This window comes from Meleagris gallopavo, chromosome 5 (genome assembly GCF_905368555.1).
Source record: "Meleagris gallopavo chromosome 5, MGAL_WU_HG_1.1, whole genome shotgun sequence".
Taxonomy (NCBI): domain Eukaryota; kingdom Metazoa; phylum Chordata; class Aves; order Galliformes; family Phasianidae; genus Meleagris; species Meleagris gallopavo.
In genome coordinates, this window is record NC_139408.1 from 43029923 (window position 1) to 43053804 (window position 23882).

Consider the following 23882-nt stretch of genomic DNA (forward strand, 5'->3'; position numbering starts at 1 on the left):
AATGGTTAGCAGACTTGAAATTGAAAATATGTGTGAAGCGATATTGTTAAAAGTATAGGCTGGTAAAAACATTTGGATAGAATAAAATAGACTAATAGTACATTGCCTTGAACTGTGACTATATGCGTGATGAAGGGCAACTAAAAAAGAGTCAAGAGAAAAAAACACAGCAGAATACTTCAAGTTAGCTTCTCCATTCTAAAATATTAGTTAATATGTTTCTATACATGGTTAGCAATTCATTTGCTTTCTCAAGCTGCTTTTTAAAACTTGATTTAGATAGTAATTTCTAGTCTTGCTAAATAACGAAAGACTTGCAAACTATCATCTCCACTGTGGGCAGCTACAAACCAGTTCTTTTCCATTTTGGAAGAAACTGCAGGTCTTTTGTTCAGTTAATGCTCTTGTTAGCAATCACTCAGCACACATATTATTCTTAACCCACTAGAGTTTATAAAATAGGGAGAATGTAAGAAACCTGGAAGGATTAAGGAACACAAGATATGTCTCTAAGAAATTAAGCTTAGATCTTCTTAAAGACAGCTAGGTTTTATTTTTTTCTTTGATAAATGTGTATACTATTTAAGTAGGTAGGTTAGCTTTCAGGCAAGTATTTATTCTTGGCAACAGCTCTCAAGAATGCAAAACAGATATTTTTAACAATTTTTTAATAGGCATTTTCTGGGAAGATGGAGTAACTCTGTCCTTCAATTTCATGTGAAAAGAAGCTTAAGCCAAAAAATATAAATCAGCAGTCCTCATGGAAACATCCATAGGCAGCAAGTGTACTTGTCAGTATTACAAAGCTAATACATTATGACATTAATGTTTCACACAGAATATAAAATCTTAAGTTTAAATTTGGAACTACATAGATTTATAACTTTTTTTTTTTTAACAGAATAAGATAGCATTAAGGCTAAAGCTAAAGCAGGAAGTGAGACTACAGACTACGTTTGTGTTGAATATCGTTGATTGAAGCTTTAAAACTCTTTGAGCCGTCACCTCTCTGAGGTGCAAGATAACAAAAAATCTTCTAGTTCTTAAATCCACATAACTAGTTTTTGTATTCATGTTGGTATTTACTTCTCCTATATACTTCTTCCTTATCTTTGGAAAGTGTATTTATCATCTCTTTTAAAATTATAATATCTATTTTTAAATTGCTTGGCTATGTCTTCCTAGTTTTTGAAGTATAAAGGAATGGACAAACAAAGTTTGCTAAGTCACTTATCTCTGCCTGTAGCTACAGTCAGCCCTGTTAAGGACTATTGCAGGAAACGCCATATTAGATGTAGGACTTGACTTATCACCTGTCCCCAGAGAGAACTGCTACTAAATCTCAGTTAGCAGTTGGTTTCTGCTAGGAAACAGGAAGTTTTCTCTTCTTTAGCTTTTGGTTTTTTAATAGTTACTAAGATAATTCTAGTTATTTTTGTCTACATAAATGTTGAGTCATTTAAATCCTTTTGAAGATCATGTATATAGATAGATAGCCACAGTAAATTCCTCATGCTGGCCATCCAAGAAAATACCATCTTAATCACTTAGATTTACTCTTGCTGATTTTTTTTCCTTATTATTGAACTAGTAGAGGAGGTGTGCTACTACTTCTTAATTTTCCATTCTTTTGCTATTTTCACTTCTGTTCACCTTATAAATAAATGTCTATTCTATTTAATTTGCCTGTAAATGCATTTTTAGTAATCATCCTTTACTTTCTTTTAATCACCTGTGCAGATGCGTTTCTGAACAGAAGTAGAAGAAAAGTTGTGGTTTACTTCCTCACCAGAGACAACAACTTATTTGTAGTTTTCTAGTTTCCTGAAGGTGGATCTGGGCTAACATTTTCATCTAGGGAAGTTTAGGTTTTTGTTTTAATAGATACTGTGAACAGCAATTAAGACCTGAGATTTACATGCTCAGAAGGGTCAATTTTCAAAAAAAGTCACACTACTCAGTCATTACTGCCTTAATACATTTCTGGCTTCAAGACTCTCTTTAGAAATCTAGTTTCTTCCAACATCATTATATTCACTTTAAATACCAACTCTGTTACCTGTTATGTACTCCTTAGTATTCCAGTTTAGAACAGCTAGAAGGTAGTACTAGCCATTTAGTTTTATAAAGGGCTAGTCAAAAATGAAGCAAAAATGTTGTAGCAGTTAGCATAGCACAGGAATCGTTACTATTTTAAGCTTTGTTATGATTATGGTGTGTATGAATTTCAGAAATGTGATATCATTATCATTTATGAATAAAAAAGCATTTTTTCTTTTACAGATCCCCAAATTTCATAGCTTATTGAGTGTTGTTTTTTTTTTTTTTTTTGTCTTAAGACATGTAATGCTCAGCTTTAGTTTTAGTTTTAAGGACCAAAGCTTAAAAACGCTGATCTCTTGGAGCAAGTTAAATTCATTTCCTGTAGTGACAATGTAGCACATCAACAGATTTTGTCTGTTCAGGTCTTAGTGAAATGTATATTTCAGTTGCTGAAATGTGTAAATATAATTGCTTGCACAAAGAATTATATTCTACCAGATGTAATCAAGATTCTGAATTACTTTTAGATAACATTTACTATTTTTCACCTTCAAATATAACTGTTTTAAATATTCTTCTGACAGGCACTGTTTGAATATATTTTTCACCATGAAAATGACGTTAAAAATGTGAGTAATTCATATATTCCATTTTCAGTTTTTATTAAGTATCATTCTGTTATTTCTTTTAGTATTCTATTCTATTAAACTAAGGATCCAGGTAGTGCATCATATCTTAATACAGAAGTGCAAATACCAAGATACTGATTATTCCTTTTTTTTTTTTTTTTTTAAAGCAAAATATTCTAATATTGTAAAATTAGATCCCTTATTTATCAATATGGTAAGAATCTCATAATAAATGATTTCACATTTACAGAATTTACTGGAGTCTGAGCAGTAGTACACATCAGATTATTGAACTGTCTAGAAGATTCAGAGCATTCAAGGCCTGACATTAAGTGATAGGACATAGATAGCCTATTACAAGAAGAAGGTGAAAATATTTGATAGAGTACAAGTAGTTAGTTATTGTCTTGAGCATTGTTTGACATTTCAAGCCACTGAGATTGTTGCTTATGCATTTGTGTGTGTGGAAATGAAATGTATTAACTACAGAAGAATAAAATATCAATAGAAGTTTGGACACTTTTGTTAGAAATGTAATTCCATAGCATTGAGGTGTTCTGTAGTCTCAAGGGAAAGAGTATATTGTCCACACCATTGTCTATAACATTTTTTCTCCACAAGTTTTCCTAATGATATAGTTTGCCTCTTATGCTATACAAAATTTTTCTTCTGCTGTTCTTCATATGTTGTTGCACTGAGTTGGAAGATCAAATTTGAGTACATATTGTTTAAACTTTGAGAAATAAAGGTTGCAGAATTTTTTTGGCAGCTCATCCAGGGAAATAATTAGTTTACTGAATAAATAAAGTGTCAGAATATTTCCGTACTCTATAGGATATATGTATCAAGTTGAAATAGAATCAAAATTTCTGCTTGAAGTTTCTATTAGAGAATAGCTAGTGTCAGTAGTGCATTCTGCTGGACTCCTAACTGGTTGTGATTAGATACGAAGTTAAACACCAATGCTACATCTTTGACACTGTCATTTTCCACAGTTAATAACACATAAATATATTTCATTGTTGACAGCGCAGATCAGAATCAATTCCAAATGTACTGCTACGTGGAGCTTTTAATCTAGTATCAAATGATTCTAGTGGTACACTGTCAATTTATTGCATAGCATTTTTCTAAGAGGATTGAATTGCAATGCACTGTTAATCCAAAATGTGGTTGAACCAGTAAGTGCAATTGTCAGATACATCAGAGAGAAACTGCAATTAGCATTTACATATTCTCATAATCAACATCAAGGGCCTGCTTTTTATGCCTCTAATAATAGGAACGCTGTTTGTTACTTGGAACTCTGTTCACTAAGAATTGGTCCCAGAATGTAACCCATACTTGAAGGATCCTTAGTCTGGTCAGATAATTTCATATAATGCAAGTAATTTTCCAAGCACTCCAAAAAAACGCTCTTAGAAGAATTCTACGGCATGTGCTTTGAAATCTCTGCTGAGAGTCCAGGATTACCGACTGACTTATAAGAAAAGTTTTGACTCTGTTTTTTTATGCACCCAGTAAATCTTAAAGCAAAGAAGTGTCAGTGTTGCTTAGTCACCACTATTTATTGTATAATGATAGAGAGTTTGACACTTTCGGTTAATAATAGCATCTTGTCCTTGAAAAAAAAAAATGTCTTAGTTCACAGTACAAGGTGCCTTTAGTTTGCAGTGGGTTTTACTAAGGTTTTTTGGGGACTGTTCAGTTTGCTTACTCATGCTTGAATCTATTTCTCTTTGTTCCACACTTTCTTCTCTACTATTTTCAATGCAGTTCAGTTCTCCAAGCTGTCCTTCCTTCCTGTTGAATCTCATCTGCATGAAATTTTCATGAACTGAAAAATAAATAATTTTGGCTTTAACTCAGCTGTGTCACTGTTGATTCACCCTTGCTAACAAAGACATTTCACTGATTCGTTTTCTCCCTTCTCCCTGAAAAGATTGTGATCATTTTGGATTCAGTAGACATGTTGATGGTTTAAAAGTTGACTGGAATCTGACTTGATCATCCAACATTCAGTGATATTTCTTGCATCTCTGGAAAAAAACAGCTTTCTGCATAAGATGAGATGAAAAAGCTTGGAAAGAGTTTAGATCAAATCCTGGGAAATTGGCTCAGTGTGACTGCACTGATGGAAGAACCTCTACTAGCAATCTATCTGCATGGCTAGAATTTAAAGATGATTTCCTGCAGTTTTACAAATAAAACACAAAAGTAACAGTGAGGGTATGTTCCTTTGTCACCCTGCTGATCTGGAACAATGTGTTTTCAACTGCATTATTATTTTAAAAGCAAGGGCAGCAGTTCTATCACTTTGCTTCTGTTTAGTATTCAGCCAGTCTATAGAAAGAAAAAAAATGTCATGGCAATTTCAGTTGGGAATATCATTAATCAGTGTGCATTCAACCACACAAATAACACTAGAAACTCAGTTTAAATTAACTGTAAGTATATCTGTAATCTATCAATTGTCATAACCTGGGGGAAGGAAGAAGAGCAGTGAGCTTATTCAGCACATGGAAATGCATTCAAAATTCTTTCATCTACCTTAATGAAATACTTCTAATACTAATACTAATAATTCTAATACTTGTAATACTAATACTTCTCTGAAGAAACTCCTATTACCCTATGCATTATTTTCTTGACTTGTTCTATTTTGAAGACAGGCTTTCTATATTCCTTGAGTATTTCTAAATGCCATTTTATGGCCTATGTGCAGTAAGAGCAGAGCAGTTTAAAAGACTTGTCCAGAAATAGTTCAGCTTCTACTTATTTCAACAGGAGGCTGTGACATTGTATCCTACCACTGTTTGTAGGTAGATGATGATAACAACACATTTTGTCCTGAGGCAGAACAAAGAATGTATGATATATCCTTGGGGTCCAGAAATTAAGACCTGTGATACACCCTTGTTCTTCGTAATAATTTGAAGTTAATATACTCTGATAGAAATCTATTTATAATGGAATGATTTACAAACCACAGAATTTCAGAAGACACTCATCCAAATAAATTGTTTTAAATTGACCATGGTTGATGTCATTTACTCAGCTGTTTTCTAGATTATCCTGTGTCAGTTTGCCTGCAAGTAAGAATTTAGTCAATAACAATTGCTGGAAGAATTGTTTCTATCCAACAGCATGTGAAAGAAGCAATAGATGCCTCCTATTGTTTCCATATATATAATTTCTTGATTATATACAATTTCTTGATGACAATGCCATGAATGAAATAACCGAGTTTGAAATAAATATGTGTTTACTGATTTAATTTTGCAATACAATAGTATAATACAGCTTGTAGGACTGTAGTAATATAGCACAGTTTAGTTAAGGAGAGTAATTGTTAAAAAAATAAATTTAGTCTTAAATTTAGACTTTAAAAAAAGTCTCAGAATCATGCTAAATATAGCATGAAAGACCTCCCAGGATTAATGTTGTTGATGACAGAGACTCCTGCGTTCATGAATAAATATGCTAAGTGCTCTAAGAGTCACAGTCTCAGCTGACCAGTATTCCCAGATGATATATACTAGTTTGTATCTTTATCCTAAAATTAATTAAAACTTTTTGGACAATCCTTTTTTTTTTTCTTTTTTTTTTTTTTCCCCTGCTACGTATGTTACAAGTGAAAATCCTTGAAAGTAGGTAACAGTGTCTGTCAATCTACAGTCTTCACTGTCTTTCTCTACTAGATATTAGTATGACTGTACCAATACTCAGCAATGCGCAGGGCTGGAGAACACTTTGAACACTTAGAACTGTTATTATTGTTTTTAAATTAACATGCTGTGCAGTTTGAACGTTGATTTGTACCTTAACTGTGTGATTGAAAAAGAAGTTTGCATCAGAATGAAGCTGAAATATTTTGAAAGTCTGTTTTAACAAATTAACATTTCAAAGGCCACATTGTCAAAAGAATTCATTGTAATACCATCAGAAAGTCTTAACTACTGGTGTGCAGGAATCTGATGCTGATACGCATAAAGACTTTTTTGGCAAACTCTGCAGAAATGTTGATAATATTTGTGGGTTTTGTGATTACATGTAAAAGATCAGGAATAGGATATTCCTACTCCTTTCCCATTTCCTTAACAGAAAAGTATAAAAACAGGATTTACTGAGTTTCAGAAACTGATTTCAGAATAAAGTTGTGCTTTGTTTCTTGATGCTAGTAATAAGATCACAGTAAGATTCCAACGTCTGCACTAACAGCAAAAGTACTCTTGTTATGGTCTACTACGCCTGAAGCAGTCTTAGTTCCTGCTTCCCAATAGCAGCCAGAATTGTTAGCCTTGCATAAAATAGTTTTCAGAAATAATTAGGATACCAGAAAGAAAGCTGAATGTGTAGCTACAGAAGGGATGGCTGTTTGAAATTCAGGCCTTCTCCTTGAATCCTTGTCACCAGAACGCTCTAAGGAAGGCTCTTTAAAGTATGTTATTTATAGGATGATCCTTACTTCTTTTATGTGGCTGCTTGTGGCCTGTTTGAAACAGGTGTGGTATCTGACAGATGCACACATTCTTTACAAATTTGAAAACTCAGCTGCTTTCCAGAATTTTCTCAGTGAAGCATACCAGTATAGAATTGCTTATGTACCTTCAGTTGAAAGTATTTGTATAGAAAGGATGCATGATTTTTTTCTTGAAGCAAGTTTTTCCCCATGTAGCTGTAGTCCAGGAGTCCTGTTGTGCAATTTGCAAAGCTATTAAGAAACAAAAGGCAGCAAAGATAATCTCTGGCATCTGAGGGCTTCTAGGATTCCACATACCTGAAACAAATAGTGACTTCAGGGATGTAAGCAGTCCTCAGTTTTCTCACTTCTGTCACAGAAGCTGAGATTGACAGCTGTCTCTCAACTTGAGGACACTATCAGAACAAATCCTTAAACCAAATTGCTACAAAAAACATTCTTTTTCACAGAGGCAAAAGAGAGCAACCTGTTTAAGTTGATGCAGTTCCACTGACTTTGCCACTCTTTGTTTATTACTTCAGCCTCAGCTAGCAAAAAACAGGAATCAAGCCCAAAGGCAGGTGTCACTAAATTAGACTCTGTCGTATTTCAAGTATTTGACAATTTTTTCCTGGAAACTATTGCTTTTTGTGCAACAAGTTGAGCAGTGCACAGAATTCTTCTACATTATTTGTAACAGACATCTAGTTTCTTATCTCTGTGATCTATAAAGTGTTCATTAAAACAGAGAAAATAATTTCTTTGTTATATTTCTTTATGCTTTAAAGCTTTTAAGACTATTCCTAAAACAAAAAGCACATTGTGTCACCTTGATATATTCTCTGTTAAACTGGAATTTTGAATAAACAAATATAATATTTGCTTTTTGGTAGCTTTTGGTACAGAAAACATCAGTTTAAGAGAAGTCTAGAAATGATAGCTAAAACACAAAAAGCCACAGATTCTGTCTATGATAGCCAATGACAGCACATTGATGAGTGTACCTGTGTTTCCAGTATACCAGGTAGAAGAGATCCTAGCATTCCACCCTTATCAGTAGCTGTTTCTTGAGATTGTCTGTTTTTACTATTGTGTAATTATTTACATAACCTGAGAGTTCCAAGAAGTGGAGGCAGCCTGATACTAGCAATGAGATGACAATTTTTGTAGTATTTCAAACTGGCAGAACAATTTCTTTAGTATATTTCTACTAGTTTTCAACAACTTACCATGAACCAAGAAGGGAAGTCTGGAATTCTGAAGCTGCAATTTAGAACTCTAATCAAATTAATTTTGTATTTTCTTCTTGCACTACCAGAAACTATTAGGAAAAAAGTTATCCTTTCAACTACTTTATGCAACAAACTGTAAAAATAGAAAAGAAATCTGTGCACTCACTCAGGTTTACCAGGACTGTTTGTTCAATGTTTTCTCTTTAGAAAAGTTTTTATGTTGTTCACTTCATGTTTCTTTTTCTCTATGTAAATATTGAAGATATTAATGTTAAGATGATGGGTTTGTTTTGGAAGGCTCTAGATTTGGCAGCCCTTGCCACTGAACACGCACAATTCAAGGACTGGTGGTGGAAAGTCCAAATTGGGAAGTGTTTCTATAGGTAAGCCGTTGTTCATTTCTTCAGTGATCAGTGAGTGAAAGTGCAGGACCTGAGCTGCTGTGTGCTGAAGAGTCAAAAATAGTTCAGTGTTTTTTAGTTAGAAAGGTCTGTACTTTAATACAAGGAGATTAGGGTCTGGTGCTGAAGGTGAAAGAGCCAGTATTGAGTACCTTTAAATAACTAAATTATTTGCAGCTTCAACTTCATTAAAGTTTTTTGAAGGCACTGTTTGAAGAGTCAGTAAATAAACAAAACTACTGTTAACAGAATGAACGTAGGTGATGAAAGAAATAACAGTTAAACAAGACAGCTTTGTATTGGGCAGGAAGACCCAAGGAGTAGAAATGCAGGATTATAATGAGATGATGGCAACTGAGAAGACTGGGCCACTGTTATATTTGTTCCAGAAGACGGAAATCAGAAACAGTGTTATTATACTGTTATTATTAACAATATACAGCCAGAATACATTGTCATCTGGGGACTTGTGCAAGACCCAGAAGTTCTCATGTTCCTCTGCAAACCTGTGTAAAAAAAACCAGCAAGCAATGTCCTACTGTCCTTTCTATTATCTATCCAAAGTAGCAGAAGTCTCTACTGCTATTCATAAAGCAGTAGGTTTCACATGGAACTATGCATTATTTTTAAGAGTATTTACGTGAATGAGAAGAGAGAACTATTGTTAGTAAGATTAAAAATGCTAAATAGGGTTCTCTGTATTCACTGGGAAACATACAGTGACCGTAGATGAAAAAAGACTGATAATGTTCTAATTTAGTAATATTAATTTTCATGACAGGAATATCTATGGGTTTTTGTTGTTGTTGTTGTTGTTTTTCAAGAAAGAGCAGTGAATGACAAATACTAAAAGAATGTTAACTTCATATGTTGTCAAAAATATTTTTTACAGTCATTCAAAGTGCACTTATATCAGACAACTAGGATCACATATTGTTGTCTTCCATAGAATTGTGATGTCATGAATTTGTCTTTTTCATAATTTTAAATGTTTGTCTTTATAATCTCAATATATTCAACATAAGTTTTCTTTGCGTGACGTTAAAGTATGGTTTTGGACAATTCCTTTTTGGTTTAGTGTGCCCTGCTTCATTAATTAATAAGCTTTTATTTAAAAAAGAAAAACAAAAAAACCCTCAACCTTCTACATCTCTCTGTCGTCTCTTTAGGTTAGGATTATTTCGAGAAGCTGAAAAACAATTCAAGTCAGCTCTCAAGCAACAGGATATGGTTGATACAATCTTGTATTTGGCAAAAGTAAGTCATTTGCTTATTTCAGAGTGAATTGAAATTCCAACTTATCGTTGAGAAGTCCATACACCAGAAAAGCTGAGTATTGAGTTTGATAACACCATTGAGTTTATAGTGTATGATCTCCACATAAACATGAGATAAAAGATGCTTACAGTTGAAATTGAAATCTATAGTCTGAAAAAGATTTTGAACCTTCCAGATTTCATGAAAAAAAAATCCCTTTTGGTATCTTACTCTGTTCTTTGCTCTAAAGTCCAGTGAGATTACACAGCTAAATAATTATTGGAGTTTCAGTATGAGGAATAGTGTAGCTATCCATGGTCTCCTAGGAAACTAATGGAATAAATCAGTAAGTGAAGAGTGAAGATCAAAATCATAGTTTCACAAGCAAAATCAAAACAAACTGAGAAAGCAGTCAGAGACCTTGAAGAAAAGAATGTTCTGCTTAAATAAAGGCATTAAAATCCTTAAGAAAGCAAATAGCACAGCTGAGCCTCAGAATTACTTATTTGCAGATCTCACACACATCAGACTCTAAGCATTTTCCAAGACATTCAAAGTGAGATTGCCTCTGAGAAACTAAACCTGCATTTTTCTTCCTGTAGTACTAAAAAGAGATGAAATCAGTTTTGCTGTCAGCTCTTGTCAAGGCAGCTGTCTCAAATCTATCCACAAATCCTCATTAGCAGTAGATAATTTAGTTATTCATATTATGATACTTGCTGTACCTTTGTATTCTTGAGCTGTTTACTTTTGGTTTGTAAATTACCATTTATATCTGAAGATGTATCTTCAGTACAGCAGTTTGAGTTAGTTTATTCATTGAGCTTAGTCATTTTAGAATTGTATCACTAACAGGAGTCACTCTGCAAAATACATTATCTACGAAGAATGATCCAACTAACATTGGATTGGACTAACAAACAGTGATTTATTATGGGAGATGTGTACTGCTATTTCTCACCACCAGCTCATGTAAGAGCAGGTTTGAACTTCTACTTCCCACTCCATAGACCAGCTAGCTCAAGTAGAAGGCATCACACAACATGAGTTAGTGACTGTGGGTGGACAGGCAATAGAATAGGACACTGAGTTATATCTTGATCTGACAATACTGAGAAGATAAATCTTGAGTTAAGCAGTCATTGAAAAACTAATAGGATTACCTCAAGTTCAGTGTAAACTGACCAATACTGCACTCCCTATTAGTTTTCTTGTTACATTCTCTATAACAACAGTTAGCAAGAGTTTGTTAGTTCTATTTTAAGTTTTCCTGAAAGCTAACTCCTTTGAAATGTAATTTATGAAAGAAAGGTTAAAAGATTGAAAGAAAACTGAAAAAGTAGAGACCATTAAAACAAGTCAAGATTGTTGAGAAGTTACAAAGTATTTCATGACCCAGACTGGCTGGGATTTTTATACCAGGGTAAAAGATAAAATGTACTTCATAAACAAAAAGATTTTTAAAAAGGAATATATCTTATGGAGTTTATCTCCTCTTTTTAATAGTTCTTATTCTAACAATATGAAGATAGCTTCATAGCTAGATGAGGTAAAAAACCAAACATGCAAACAAATAAACTTCCAGGTTACTAAAATTTCAGGTATGTCAAGTATTGCTATTAAATGTGATATTTTTCCATCAGGAGCACTCAAACACTTTCCTACTCAGTGGGAGACAGATAAGTCACTGTAGTCATCTAGTTTCTCAAAGTAGGTGAGTGAGGAGGGTTTCCTTTGCTGTAGCTGCTTTTTAAGATATCCCGCAACTGGAAGGCTTTAGATTTGTACTCTTAGACTGCTGCAGAGGTGGCCCCTATCAACACATTGACATCCTCTATCTAATTATCACACAAAGTTATCCACATCACAAGTGGTCATAATCAGCATAGAAGCCAAAATCACAAGAACTGAAGTGCCTTCTTGCTGCTAAGGGATTTTATTATTTATGTGAGAGGAAAAGCTGGCAGAGCATTAAGGAAATTTGACAGCATCACTGCCTGGTGCAGTAAAGTCTAATTAGACTAAGTAAAATATTTTGTTATTTCAGCACTATCAACCTGAATATGCAGTACTTTCAAGCCCAGATATACATTTTTAGAACTATATTAAACATGAAAATATTCATGGTAATACGTGCACCTCAGTGTCAGTTTTATTATTTTGATATGGTGATAACCTTTTTTAGCTTATTAGTAATGTCTAGATTAATTAATAATGTCTAGATGATATGCATTCAAATTTAATTATCTTAATTAGCCTATTATATTAATATATTAATTAGCCTATTTTATCTTTATTCAGTATTAGCTGCCTTATTTTTGTAATATTATCCACAATCTCAGCTAATGTGGGAGGATTCATTCCTTCCATTTAACCTCCCTTGTAGAACAAGAGTATGAGTATAAAAGGACATTTTAATTTTTTATACACTTTATTTTCTTAGGTGTATGTGCGTTTGGATCAGCCTGTAACAGCAGTAAACCTTTTCAGGCAAGGATTAGAACGATTTCCAGGAGAAGTGACACTTATTTGTGGAATTGCCAGAATCTACGAGGTATGCATGCAATATGTAATTGTGGCCAAGGTTAGCTGCCCAAGCAAGTAGAAGAGCCAGCAGTTGAATATAAGTGTAAAGACATCAGAAATTAAGCACACTGATCTACAGTATTAATTAATGCAATAATACAATCTAAGATTCCGAAGTAGTGTTAGGGGAGTCTTGGACACTTATTTCAGTGGTTTGTTACAACAGTGGGATCCTATTATCCCTTGTTCAGATGTGCAGAACATTAAAATCTTAAAATCACATTAAATCAAATGTTCCAGATGTTGTCCATGTATCTAGGTCTAGTTCATCTACAAGTATTTTAAATTGGACTAGAACTGCTTAAGTCACCAACAGCCTGCTGGCAGAATGGAGCAGCGAGATAGACTACTGATAAGGGTTGTCCTTATTGTCCCATAAGTCACAGTTGACTTGTTAAGCTGGTGAGGACAGTTGGAACATGTTTCTTAGTTATGGAAATAGTTGTTATTTTAATTAGGATTAGTTTTAAAGTAGTTGTTTCAGTTTAGCTTGGTAACCACATATTTTGCATTTTTGAAATGTGTATCTTCATGTTAAGTAGTGGACTTAATGATTATATTCCCAAACCAATGTTTAAAACAAAGTCATGAGGTGCTCTTTTTTCTACATTCATATTTGGCATTCTTTCCTATTCTCATCATTTTCATCTAACCCCTAAGCATTAATCCATTTTCATATTAAATCCTTTTTGTCCTTCAGCAAGGAAGAAAATATCTGCATAATTTTGGAGGCATTTCTTTCTGAATTGTTAAGCAGTTTTTAATATGAATATGATTTTGCAGAACCATATACATAACATTGCATAACCCTTTAAGGAATTATTAAAGAGAAGCCTGCAGTTGACAGGGTATAGTTTTTACACTGACACCTGAGTGCAGGATTATAGCTTTATTAGCAAAGATTTGTACTGCAGCAGAGGGCTGTTCTGCTACACAGTCATAAATGGAATATATGCATCAGGCATCTTAATCAGAACTTTTCTCTGCCACTGCTTTCTGGTTGCAGAAAGAGTTATGGACCTTATTTGGTTTTAAAAAAAGCATTCGTACAGGGACAGCTTTAGTACTGTTTCCTTTAATGGCAGGAAATACATTTTTAATGGCTGAATGTGCTGCTAAGGGTAAATAAAAGTTTGTTCTTTCTCTAGATTGAAAGTACAATCTATCTACAGCACACAGGTAGAAACTATTCCTCTCTGAACACAGAAGTGTGTTTTTAACCACTTTATTTTCTTCTAATATGGAACAAGGTCTTGTGGTGACGTGCATTCCTCAGAAACAGTGATGTTGTTTACAGCAAAGAATCCACCCTGATTCATTTGCCTACTAGCATATATCCAAGCATATTTTGAAATAAAATATAGTTCTCTGAACTGGCATATACTAGCGAGTCCAAGTTTTGGTAATATATCCATGATTCCTGTTTTCAAAGGCACATACTAATTCTTCATGTACAATTATACTCTCATTTATGTTCAAAGCAATTCATGAGTTGACTTAGAAAACACTGAAAATAATGGAGACATTGTCAGGGGAAATAAGTTTTCTGTATGATTTCCTACTGGGAAATTGGCTGGACAGTACTGTGTATCTTAAGGTGTTGTACAAAAACTAGCAAATACCCATTATACATGCTGAGCTTATGGCCAGTCTTTCTTGAAAAAATATCTTTTTTGTACCAATGGCATGGAAGTATGACAAGTACAGCTAGTATTGATAAATGCATTCTTCTCATGGATGTGTGTCACTTCAGAAGTTGCTGATCAGTGATTTAGCACTGTACAATTAGTGAACTGTAAAAGCATACAGTATTACTCTCAATTAAGTACTGTGCAGGACACAGATAAAGCACTCAGTAGATAGACATTTGGGTAAGTTTTATTATAAAAAATTGCTGATAAAAGTAGAATTAATCTGATTTTTCCCCCTTATATAGGAAATGAACGATATATCTTCAGCTGCAGAGTACTATAAAGAGGTCTTAAAACAAGACAATACTCACGTGGAAGCAATAGCATGCATTGGCAGTAACCGTTTTTACTCAGACCAGCCTGAGATAGCTCTGCGGTTCTATAGGTATCTGTTCTTGTGGGGAGGGAGGAGGAACTGGATGCATAGAAGGTTGATAGGGTTGGCTTTTGTAATGCTGACAGGAAAACAAGAATGCTAAGAGATAGACATTGATAAAGTTTTGGACAAAGATCACCATAAAATCAGCTCACTAATTTACATATCTTCTCTGCCAGTGATAATTACATCTCTCTCAAAAATTTCTCATTGCTGCACATGAAGCTTGTAGAGGTATCAAGAGGTTATTTAAATCACCAATTGTTTGATTAATAAACCAGAAATGATCTCTCACAACATGAGGCAGTTTAAGAACATTGTACCTTACTCTCAACTTCATTTGCTTTCAGGAGGCATATGGGCTTCCTGTTCAGCCTTTGGAGAAGGAGAGGGCTTTGAAAAACTCTACCTGAAGGCATGGGTAGTTGTGACCACAAAACCTCTTACTTGAATGTGGACTGGGGTTCCCTTGTGTTTTGCTGCAAGTAATAAAAAGACATTTAAATGATGCCTGTTTTTTTTATTTTAATACAGCCACATTGCGAAGGAGTCTGACTCATATTCCTAAGTCTAGGAATGTATTACCGACTGAAGTCGGCACAAGCACTGCTACGTCATGTCTGGTGTACCTGAGCTGCCTTATGCTTTAAGTTTAGAAACTCACAGTGATACCGATGACAGCAGCCCTCTTAAACCCTGGCCCTCTTAGCATATCTGTTTTCCCTATAAATGTTAATCAGCTGAATTTTATAAAACATCTCTATCCTAAAAGACAAAATCGATTTGAATCAAAACTTGACTTATGCTTCAAAAGTAAGATCAGTGTAGATTCATATACTAGATGCAGTGGTACTGATTAAAGAAGGATAGGAATGAAACAAGAATTTGAAATATGAAGACTTATGAAGAATAGCTGGAGAAAATTACAGCCTGATTGAGGTTAAGGGACTGGAAAGAGGAAATGGAGAAAATCTGTGTACAGCTCTGTTTTACAGTAAAGTCAGATCACGTGACGCTGTCAAAATGCCAGAACTTATCTAATTTACATGAAGACTGTTTTGTACAGCTCTAATTCTACTAACCAGAAATGCTCTGCACTGCCCTTCATGAAACCTTAACCAAATGTTGGACTATAACAAAATTGTCTGAGCACAAAATAAAGTTAACTTACATGGTTACCACACTCTTTTGGAATAGGGACTAAGGAGAAGATAATTTTGTCATTAAGAATAGAACTCATATTTTAAATTGATCTTAAAAATAAATTAATATTTTCTTTCAATCTAGACGGCTCCTGCAGATGGGCGTTTATAACTACCAGCTTTTTAACAATCTGGGCCTCTGTTGCTTCTATGCCCAGCAGTATGATATGACACTAACTTCATTTGAACGTGCGCTGTTTTTGGCTGAAAATGAAGAGGAGACAGCAGATGTGTGGTACAACTTGGGACACGTGGCTGTGGTACGAAAAATACTAACAGTCCTTCTAAAAAAGTATTATTTTACAGAAACTGGAAAATAGCTTGGAAGGAATCTCTGTCGTACTTTGAAATATGAAAGCTGATATTGTCATGGATAAAGTACAGTACAGACTTAACTAGGGGTTTATTTGCATTTCAGGAGAGAAGAAGAGGCAAAGTTTGATCACGGAATAGAATTTACTCCTGCTAAAAGACACTCCCTCCCCAACCATCTTCAGCCTTCCATTCTTTCTGAAAATTTGCAATATGTCCCAGCCCTTAGGGGCTAGTCCAACAAAAAATTGCATTCAAGATATTTTTCTCTGGGCTGTAACTTATGTGACATAAAACATCAGATTGATTTTCTGGTCATAAAAAATGCTGAGCAGTGGGTAGCTGGGGAGGCATGTTACCCTCTTATGGTAGGCAACAAAAGTATTTTGTAATTATGTAATAAAATTTGTTAACTTTTTTGTGCACTAATTCGTATTAAGTGACCATTTTTATGGATCTTCTGCCAGAAGTTGTGTTAGATATCTGTTTATCTGCCCAGAATAGGGTTACTAAATAATGTTTTTGTTAGCTTTCCCATTACAGGGTCTGTCCAAATGCTGATTACTGTTTAACTTAAGTCAGAGAGAAACTCAGCTGTTCTTGTTTGTACAGTAACTAGGATAAACACATTAATTTATACTGCCTAAAGCACCAAAAACTGAACTGGTATGCGTGTATTTTTCAGCATTTTTCACTTAGAAGATTTAACCTGATGCTGTATCAGTCTTGTCCTAAAACTAGAGCATTAAAGCAGTCAGTGGCTCCATACAAAGAGATTAATCTCCCTTTTTCTATCTTGTAATAAGTAGCTTTATATGGCTTTTTTTTTAATCCATGAAGAGACTGAGAAGCAGGATGATTTTTTGCCTGGAGACATTTCTATTTTCCTTACCTTGTTATAAAAGGTATCATATTGCATCGTCTTTAGACGATACTCTTGCCATCTAAAAGTTAAATTGGATGAACTGAATCTCACTTGAAGCATGGAAATTTGTCCTGGAGAGGAACAATGCTGTCTGGATAAAGAATGAGAAGCAAATGAGATGATCTGGGAAGAAAGCACACATGGTTCTGATCAGCATGTTTTTATTGTAATTTGCACTTCATGGTAGTACATATGGATGAAAAAGATAACCAAGACTGCAAAACAGATGCATGTTGTTTCCAGTATTTTCACAAATTAAAATGCAGTTTTTATTTTTAGGGGATAGGAGACCTGAATCTGGCTTACCAGTGTTTCAAACTGACCTTAGTCAACAATAACGACTATGCAGAAGCTTACAACAACTTGGCTGTGCTGGAAATGCAAAAAGGTCACATTGAACAGGTTGGTGTTGAAGATGTACCTAAGCAGAATGCTTCCTCTGGCCTGCTTATACTAGAACACGTCAGGAAAGTTGGTGGCTCATTTTACCTAAAGTGGGTATGCTGTGTTATGTTGCAGTTAGCTGTGTAATTAACAAACACAGCTGGCTGAAAGCAATCACTTTTATACACATACAGCAAAATATAGTATCTGTTTGTTGAACCATTAGAATTAATGTGGACTATTTTAACCTTTCTGCCTGGGAGCAAGACTATTTTTGGGGTACATGTAGACATCGGGGAGCTACAATATAGTATAATATAATGGCTCTTTAAAATACATTTTTTAAGAGCAAATCATTCTGAAGTTAGCTTTATTCAGGTAGGCTGGAGATCACCATGGAAATGAGCCCAGCACTGGATGTTTTCAGTGACAGATGAAGTTGAGTTTTGGTTTCAGTTTCGTATTCAGTCATACTACTGACATTTAAATCCTAGGTAGAACTTCTATCCATTGCAGAAGAAGTCATTGCTAACAACTAGGACTAGAGAGCCTTTACACTGTAATCAAATGTTCTGTATACTCTTTTTCAGCTTAAAATTTTCAATTTTCTTCTTGCATCACATGCATAACAAAAATTAGGATCGTTCAGAGCAAAAAGTGTAGAAAAAAATATGAAGACATTTTGCTTGTCTATGAATTTATTTTGTTTCACAATGTTATTTCATGCATGTGCTCAAAGTTGCTGGATTGAGGGAGTCAATGAATTCTATGCTCTCTACCTTTCCACTTTACGGATATCACTGTTTTTAAAAGATGTGATATATTTCCACATTCTCCATGCTATAGTGAATGTGTTCAGAAGTTGATCCAAATTTTCTGTTGAATTTATGGCATGAAAATGCATGCTCTGATACTTAATTTTTATTAGTTTTAACATTGTTTTGCTGGTCAGAAAAAGGACTGACTCCAGCAAGTAGATTGTTCAGTATTTAATCAGAGTCAAGTTTTACAGCTTCAAATTCCCTCAGTGATTTGTTTAAAAGTACATCCTAGGCCCAAAGATCTTTTTCTTTATTTCTTTCTTTCATGGGAGAAACTATTTACCATATTCTTCAAAATGTTTGGGCAATTTAGGCTGAGCAAAACAGAACGCATGGTCATTTGGGAGTCTGTTAAGGCCTAATAAATAGAACTCCAAATTACTTCTTACAAGAATTATGAAGATTGCATTAGATCCTTGTTACCCACCCTCCCTTCCCTCACAGATTTTTTTAACATTTTTGTTTCTTTCTGTACCCAGGCAAGAGCTTTGCTGCAGACTGCTTCTTATTTAGCACCTCATATGTATGAGCCCCACTTTAATTTTGCAATACTCTCAGAGAAGGTAAGACTCTATCCTATCCTTAAAATCTAAAAATTGAACCTTTCTGGGCTAGGGTTTTTTTATTGTTAGTACTTTATTTTTCTTTCTAAATAGGTAGGATAAAAAAAAAAAAACAAAATGCATAACCTCAAGATAAAACTTAAGTTACATTTTCATTTTAATACCCAGAAGGTTTGTGTAAAAGCAGTCGTTCAGATATTTGCTGTCAAGAGTAGCCAACTAGCTACAGAGTAACTGTAATTCTACAAATACGTTTGGAAGATGAATGATCCATTAATAATTCCATGTCTTTACAGTCAATGACTTTTTCAGAATGTGAACTGATATAGTATCAAATGATTCATCAGTAATTATTGAAAGAATACTGGTTATTAAACTCCTATTTTAGTGATCTCAAATGGAATGTCTGTTCTTCAGATTTATGACCACTGAATTTTGTGTGCTGATATTTTATTCATAGTGAGGTCTCAGACACTGAATTAACAGTATCTGACAGTACCACCTATAAAGAGAAACTTGTCCCAAAATTTCCTAAAATTGGAAAAAAAAGTACTCCTTGGCTGGAGCCTACAACTTTAAGATTCTGTTATGAGTCCATTTGTGTAGCAGCACAACTCCTACAGATACTTAAGTACGCGCATCAAGGAGAGGATAACTCATTAATTTATAAACATATCTTCATTGTGAAATGGAAGACTTTATAATAATTGCATTCTATAATTACTAATTAAGGAGTAAATCCTAGTTTGCAAACATCGTTACATATTTTTTTTGCCCAGAAGAACTGCATTGGTTGTAGGAGGAGACAGATGGCAAGATCATCTAGCTGTTAATGAAGTGCAATAACAGATCCAGTGTAAGGGATGGTTTACAAGACAGAAATCTCTGGCCTGGACTGTTTTTCTTCTCTTCAGAGAATTACTGATGTACCAAAGCTGTGTGTAGACTGACACACAGGAAACGAAGCTCTCACTTCCCATCCAGAAGCTATCACTTTTTCTAGATGGGATCCCAAACATTTGTTGTTTGTTTGTTTTTTTCTGAACTTCCTTTCTAAGATGCTGTCCTTACATGCACTTCCCTCATCCAAAAAACTGCTGGCTATTTGGGAAAAAAAAAAAAAAGAAAAGTTGGAAACTGTGTGCAAACATAGTTCTAAAAACAGCGAAGGATAACATACACCTAATTAGTTCTCTGATCTTATCCCTGTTTCTCTGTGAGGAAGCAGGAAGTCGCACGGGGTTGTGACCCTTGCAGGTGCCAGATTGGCTCTCTCCCTTCTCTATTTATAAGACAGTACTTCAACGAAATTTAAAATCAGATCTTCCCCTTTTTATTCCTTCTCACTTTAAGTAGTGAGCATAGCGTACCCTGTTGTCTTTCCTCCAAGTCAGGTAGGATATGAAGTTATTGTTTTCATGCACCTCTCCCATTAAAAGTAAATAAATAAATGACACTTCTGTCTTTTTTCTCGTCACCCCTTGTAGTAAGTATGAGGTCATACTAAGGACCAACGTAGCTGATTACATTTAAACATTTGTGACTATTAGAAATGTACTGCACAAAATGGATGATGCAAATGTTGTCGTGCTTGTATTTACAAAATTATTTTGTGTATCTTACAGATTGGAGATTTTCAGAGGAGTTACATGGCTGCTCAAAAGTCAGAGGAAGCATTTCCAGGCCACGTTGATACACAACTCCTCATCAAACAACTAAAAGAGCGCTTTGCTATGCTCTGATAACGTATTTTTTGAACGTGTAAAATCTGCTTAAAGTTCTCTAGAACATAGATTTATTCAGAGTCGGTAAACTGTACTTAATCCATTCCTGTTGCAAACACTATGCTACTTAGAGTAGCAGGAAAGGTTTGGGAGTCTGTATTAGCTTCTGTTATCTTAAAACACAGCTAGAAAACATGTTTCACTTACATACAACCAAGAATACAGAAGTGGCAGGATGTTGCCAGTATGAAAATTTTCAAATAGTTAGCTATTAACAAATAAGTATGTATTTAATGTTAATAAACATTTCTGAAGATATTTTTCTGACTTTTCTGCAGAAAAAAAAAAAGTTTTTATATATTCTTGTGTGACAATCTGTTGAGCCTCACAGAATAAGAATGCTTCATAACTAGTCTCCAGACTTGGTTTTGATAGTACACCTTCTATACTTTCTTACTGCATGTTAAGTTTTAAACCTACGGTAAGCAAAATTGTGTTTTTTGGAATGGAGACAAAACAGAAGTTCTTATATTCCTTGTTGTACTTCATGAATTAAATAAATTCCAGTTTCTATGGTTTGTCGCTTTTACTTACGTCAGTTAGAATTACATCCTCATTACCTTGAAAGTAAGAGTCAGAGGCTGTAAAGGAGCTGAAATACAGCAGAAGTGGTACTAAGCAAAATAGGTATTCCTCTCTACCTAGAAGAGAGCTTAATCTTCATTTTAGTGAGGGAAAAAGATATGTAAGAACCTTGCTAAGTGCATATTAACAGTTGGGAACAAAACATTGATTGGGTGGTTACCTGTGCTCTCCCTACCCTGGTGCTGTCAGAATATTCTCACAAGCCAATTAAAACAGAACCTTAGTTGCCACTTGTCATTATTTAAATAAGATTTTACTTTTTGCTAAAGAGGAAGAATTTATAAGGAACTTCCATCCTTTGATCGACTGTACTTAGGTCTTTCCAGTTGACAGTGCTAAACTTACAAAGCTATCAGAAAAGAAAATGTTTGTCTTAGCAATTTAAATACAACGGTTGAGAATTTTTGAATGTCATATTATTAATTCAAAGTATTTTTAAAATTGCAGAGTAAAATAAGATTATTTCTACATGAACTGGAACTGAAACTAGTAATAGAAATTCAATTTTTAATCCACCGTGTGACAGTTCACTTGTTCCTCATAAGTGCTTGTATGATCCCACCTACTGTGATCGCTACTCAAATTGATGCACTGAATACCTCTTCATTTTAGCAAATAGAGCTCCTCAGAACATAGATCTGATATCATTATTCTCTTGATATCAATCCAAAGTACTGGATTTTGAAAGGGAAAAGGCTAATATATGATAAGGAATACATGGCACAAGATTCTTTTGTAAATTAATTTAAAATGCACGCACTTCTAAGTAAGGATTAAAACCTTTTTAGCTCCTTAATGTACAGCATTTGCAAATCCTTCCAAATACACCTTACATGGTGTGTTTTGATGGCCCCGAAAGACAGCAGCTATTTCTTTTGTTGTCCTTTCATACCCCAAAGCAAGTGCATGACAGTATTTTTATTATTTTTTCCACAACTAGCACGTGTACAGATTAAATCAAATATGGTAACAAGAACAGCACTGCAGTGAAACAACAGATGAATGAGCAGGCTGTTTGTTGTGGAAGAATCTTTCGATTTTGTTTTATGTTAATTCAGCGCCAGCTCTGATGAACAGATGAATTGGCAGGCCCTGGGGCAAACTGCCCTCAGTTAATTTAGTACGACACAGCATAGCACAGTGCATCAGAATCTGTATTCATCTCTGTGGTAGAATCAAGTTAGGATGGTGTGACCTTAATATTGTAGGCAGCATTTTTGTAACACAATCATTTTTCATCTAACCTGTAGCACAGCGCCAGCTGTGTCAAGCCAGCATTCATAAGGCCCCTTGGGAGTTAAAAAAAAAAACAAAAAACTGGAATGTAAGAAAACAACACAATTTTTCAATCTACAGGGGAGATGATGTCCACAGCAGTGTTGTCTGGAATGAAACCGCTAAAGCAGATTGATGGGAGGGCTTAAAGTTTTCTACCTCCCTACAGTAAAGGTTTGCATAGCTTATGGTTGCTAACACCAATTCCAGTTGGTCTCTAGACAAGCTCTGTTACTGGAATCTTTCTGATGGATGAATCCACTTAGAAGTCCATAATGAAGGAATAGTTTTATTAATGGATTTTGATTGTTCTGCAGGATGTCAAAGCTAAAGCAGCAGTCACAAAACTGGTTGAAATGTGGATCATTTTGTCTGCAAAAAGCAGTCTCAGATGACATTGGAAAGGATAAGAGCAGTTTGCCAATTCATGCCAGTTCAGTCACTCTAAAACTTTGAATAATTATCATGCTTTCTCTCTCTCTCCTTTTCCTTTTGATTGCTTCCTCTTTTTGTAGGCTAGAGATTTGGGTCACTCAGATCTCTGATACTACCTGGGCCAAATTTTCTAATCCAGTTGTTCTTTTTAATGAACCCAATTGGTAAGTATTTAGTGATTACCTGCCAGAGCAGCATCAAGTTTTGATGTAAAAAAGCTATGGTACCTTCTGTGAAAGGTACTTCCCACTACTGTATGTTTGTCCTCCTTCTAACGGGTGACTGCGTGTTCATTTGTCTGCTCTCTTTCACCCACCCCTCGCCCAGTGGCTACTCCTCATGTCCTGACACCAGTAGGACCACAGCTATTTTGCCTTCCCCAGCGATGCTAATGTGTGTGAATGCCATCTGTGACAGTTATTTTTGACCAAATAACTTGTTTTCCTAGCATGGGCAGCAAAAAATACAGAGCTTGGAAGAATCTCTCGTACCAACCTACTTGTCAAAACTAGGACATGTATCATCTATCCAAACAGCAAGAAACAGTTGCCATGAAAATTTACTGGCAGGTATCAGCTTTGCCCCTTGAGCAAAGACCAAACAGGACAGACTGAAATGCAGGTCAAAAATCATTTCAAGGTAAGTGTAGGGAAAAAGCAGATGCCTACCAGGACACTGAATAAGCTGAGTAAAAGACTTGGTGAGATGCCACCCTGTTCTGCCTCATTCCAAGCTCAGAATTGCCATTTACCATGCTTTCAGATGGGACTGTGCAAACACACTATATAATACACAACATGAGATACAAAACCACTGTGGAATCGATTAAGGGGTGAACTTTCCTCAGAGGATCTGGACAAAGTTAGTTCACACAATTTTTCTGGTTGCTGGAATTTATTAAAAGTTTAGTACTGTTGTG

The 23882-nt window shown here is 34.9% G+C and overlaps 1 protein-coding gene across 3 annotated transcripts in view; it reads left to right on the forward strand.

Annotated features, from left to right (window-relative positions):
* TTC8 (tetratricopeptide repeat domain 8) overlaps positions 1 to 21186 on the forward strand; it is a 36366-nt gene extending 15180 nt beyond the window's left edge. For all 3 annotated transcript variants that reach the window (XM_010711809.4, XM_019615818.3, XM_085225475.1), the window contains 9 exons: positions 2628 to 2672; positions 8664 to 8749; positions 9937 to 10024; positions 12468 to 12578; positions 14547 to 14686; positions 15965 to 16139; positions 17396 to 17518; positions 18801 to 18884; positions 20510 to 21186. In XM_010711809.4, the coding sequence (XP_010710111.2) occupies positions 2628 to 2672; positions 8664 to 8749; positions 9937 to 10024; positions 12468 to 12578; positions 14547 to 14686; positions 15965 to 16139; positions 17396 to 17518; positions 18801 to 18884; positions 20510 to 20626 (969 nt within the window). In that variant the 3' untranslated portion in view covers positions 20627 to 21186. The remainder of the gene's footprint in view (positions 1 to 2627; positions 2673 to 8663; positions 8750 to 9936; positions 10025 to 12467; positions 12579 to 14546; positions 14687 to 15964; positions 16140 to 17395; positions 17519 to 18800; positions 18885 to 20509) is intronic.
* The last annotated feature ends 2696 nt before the right edge of the window (positions 21187 to 23882 follow it).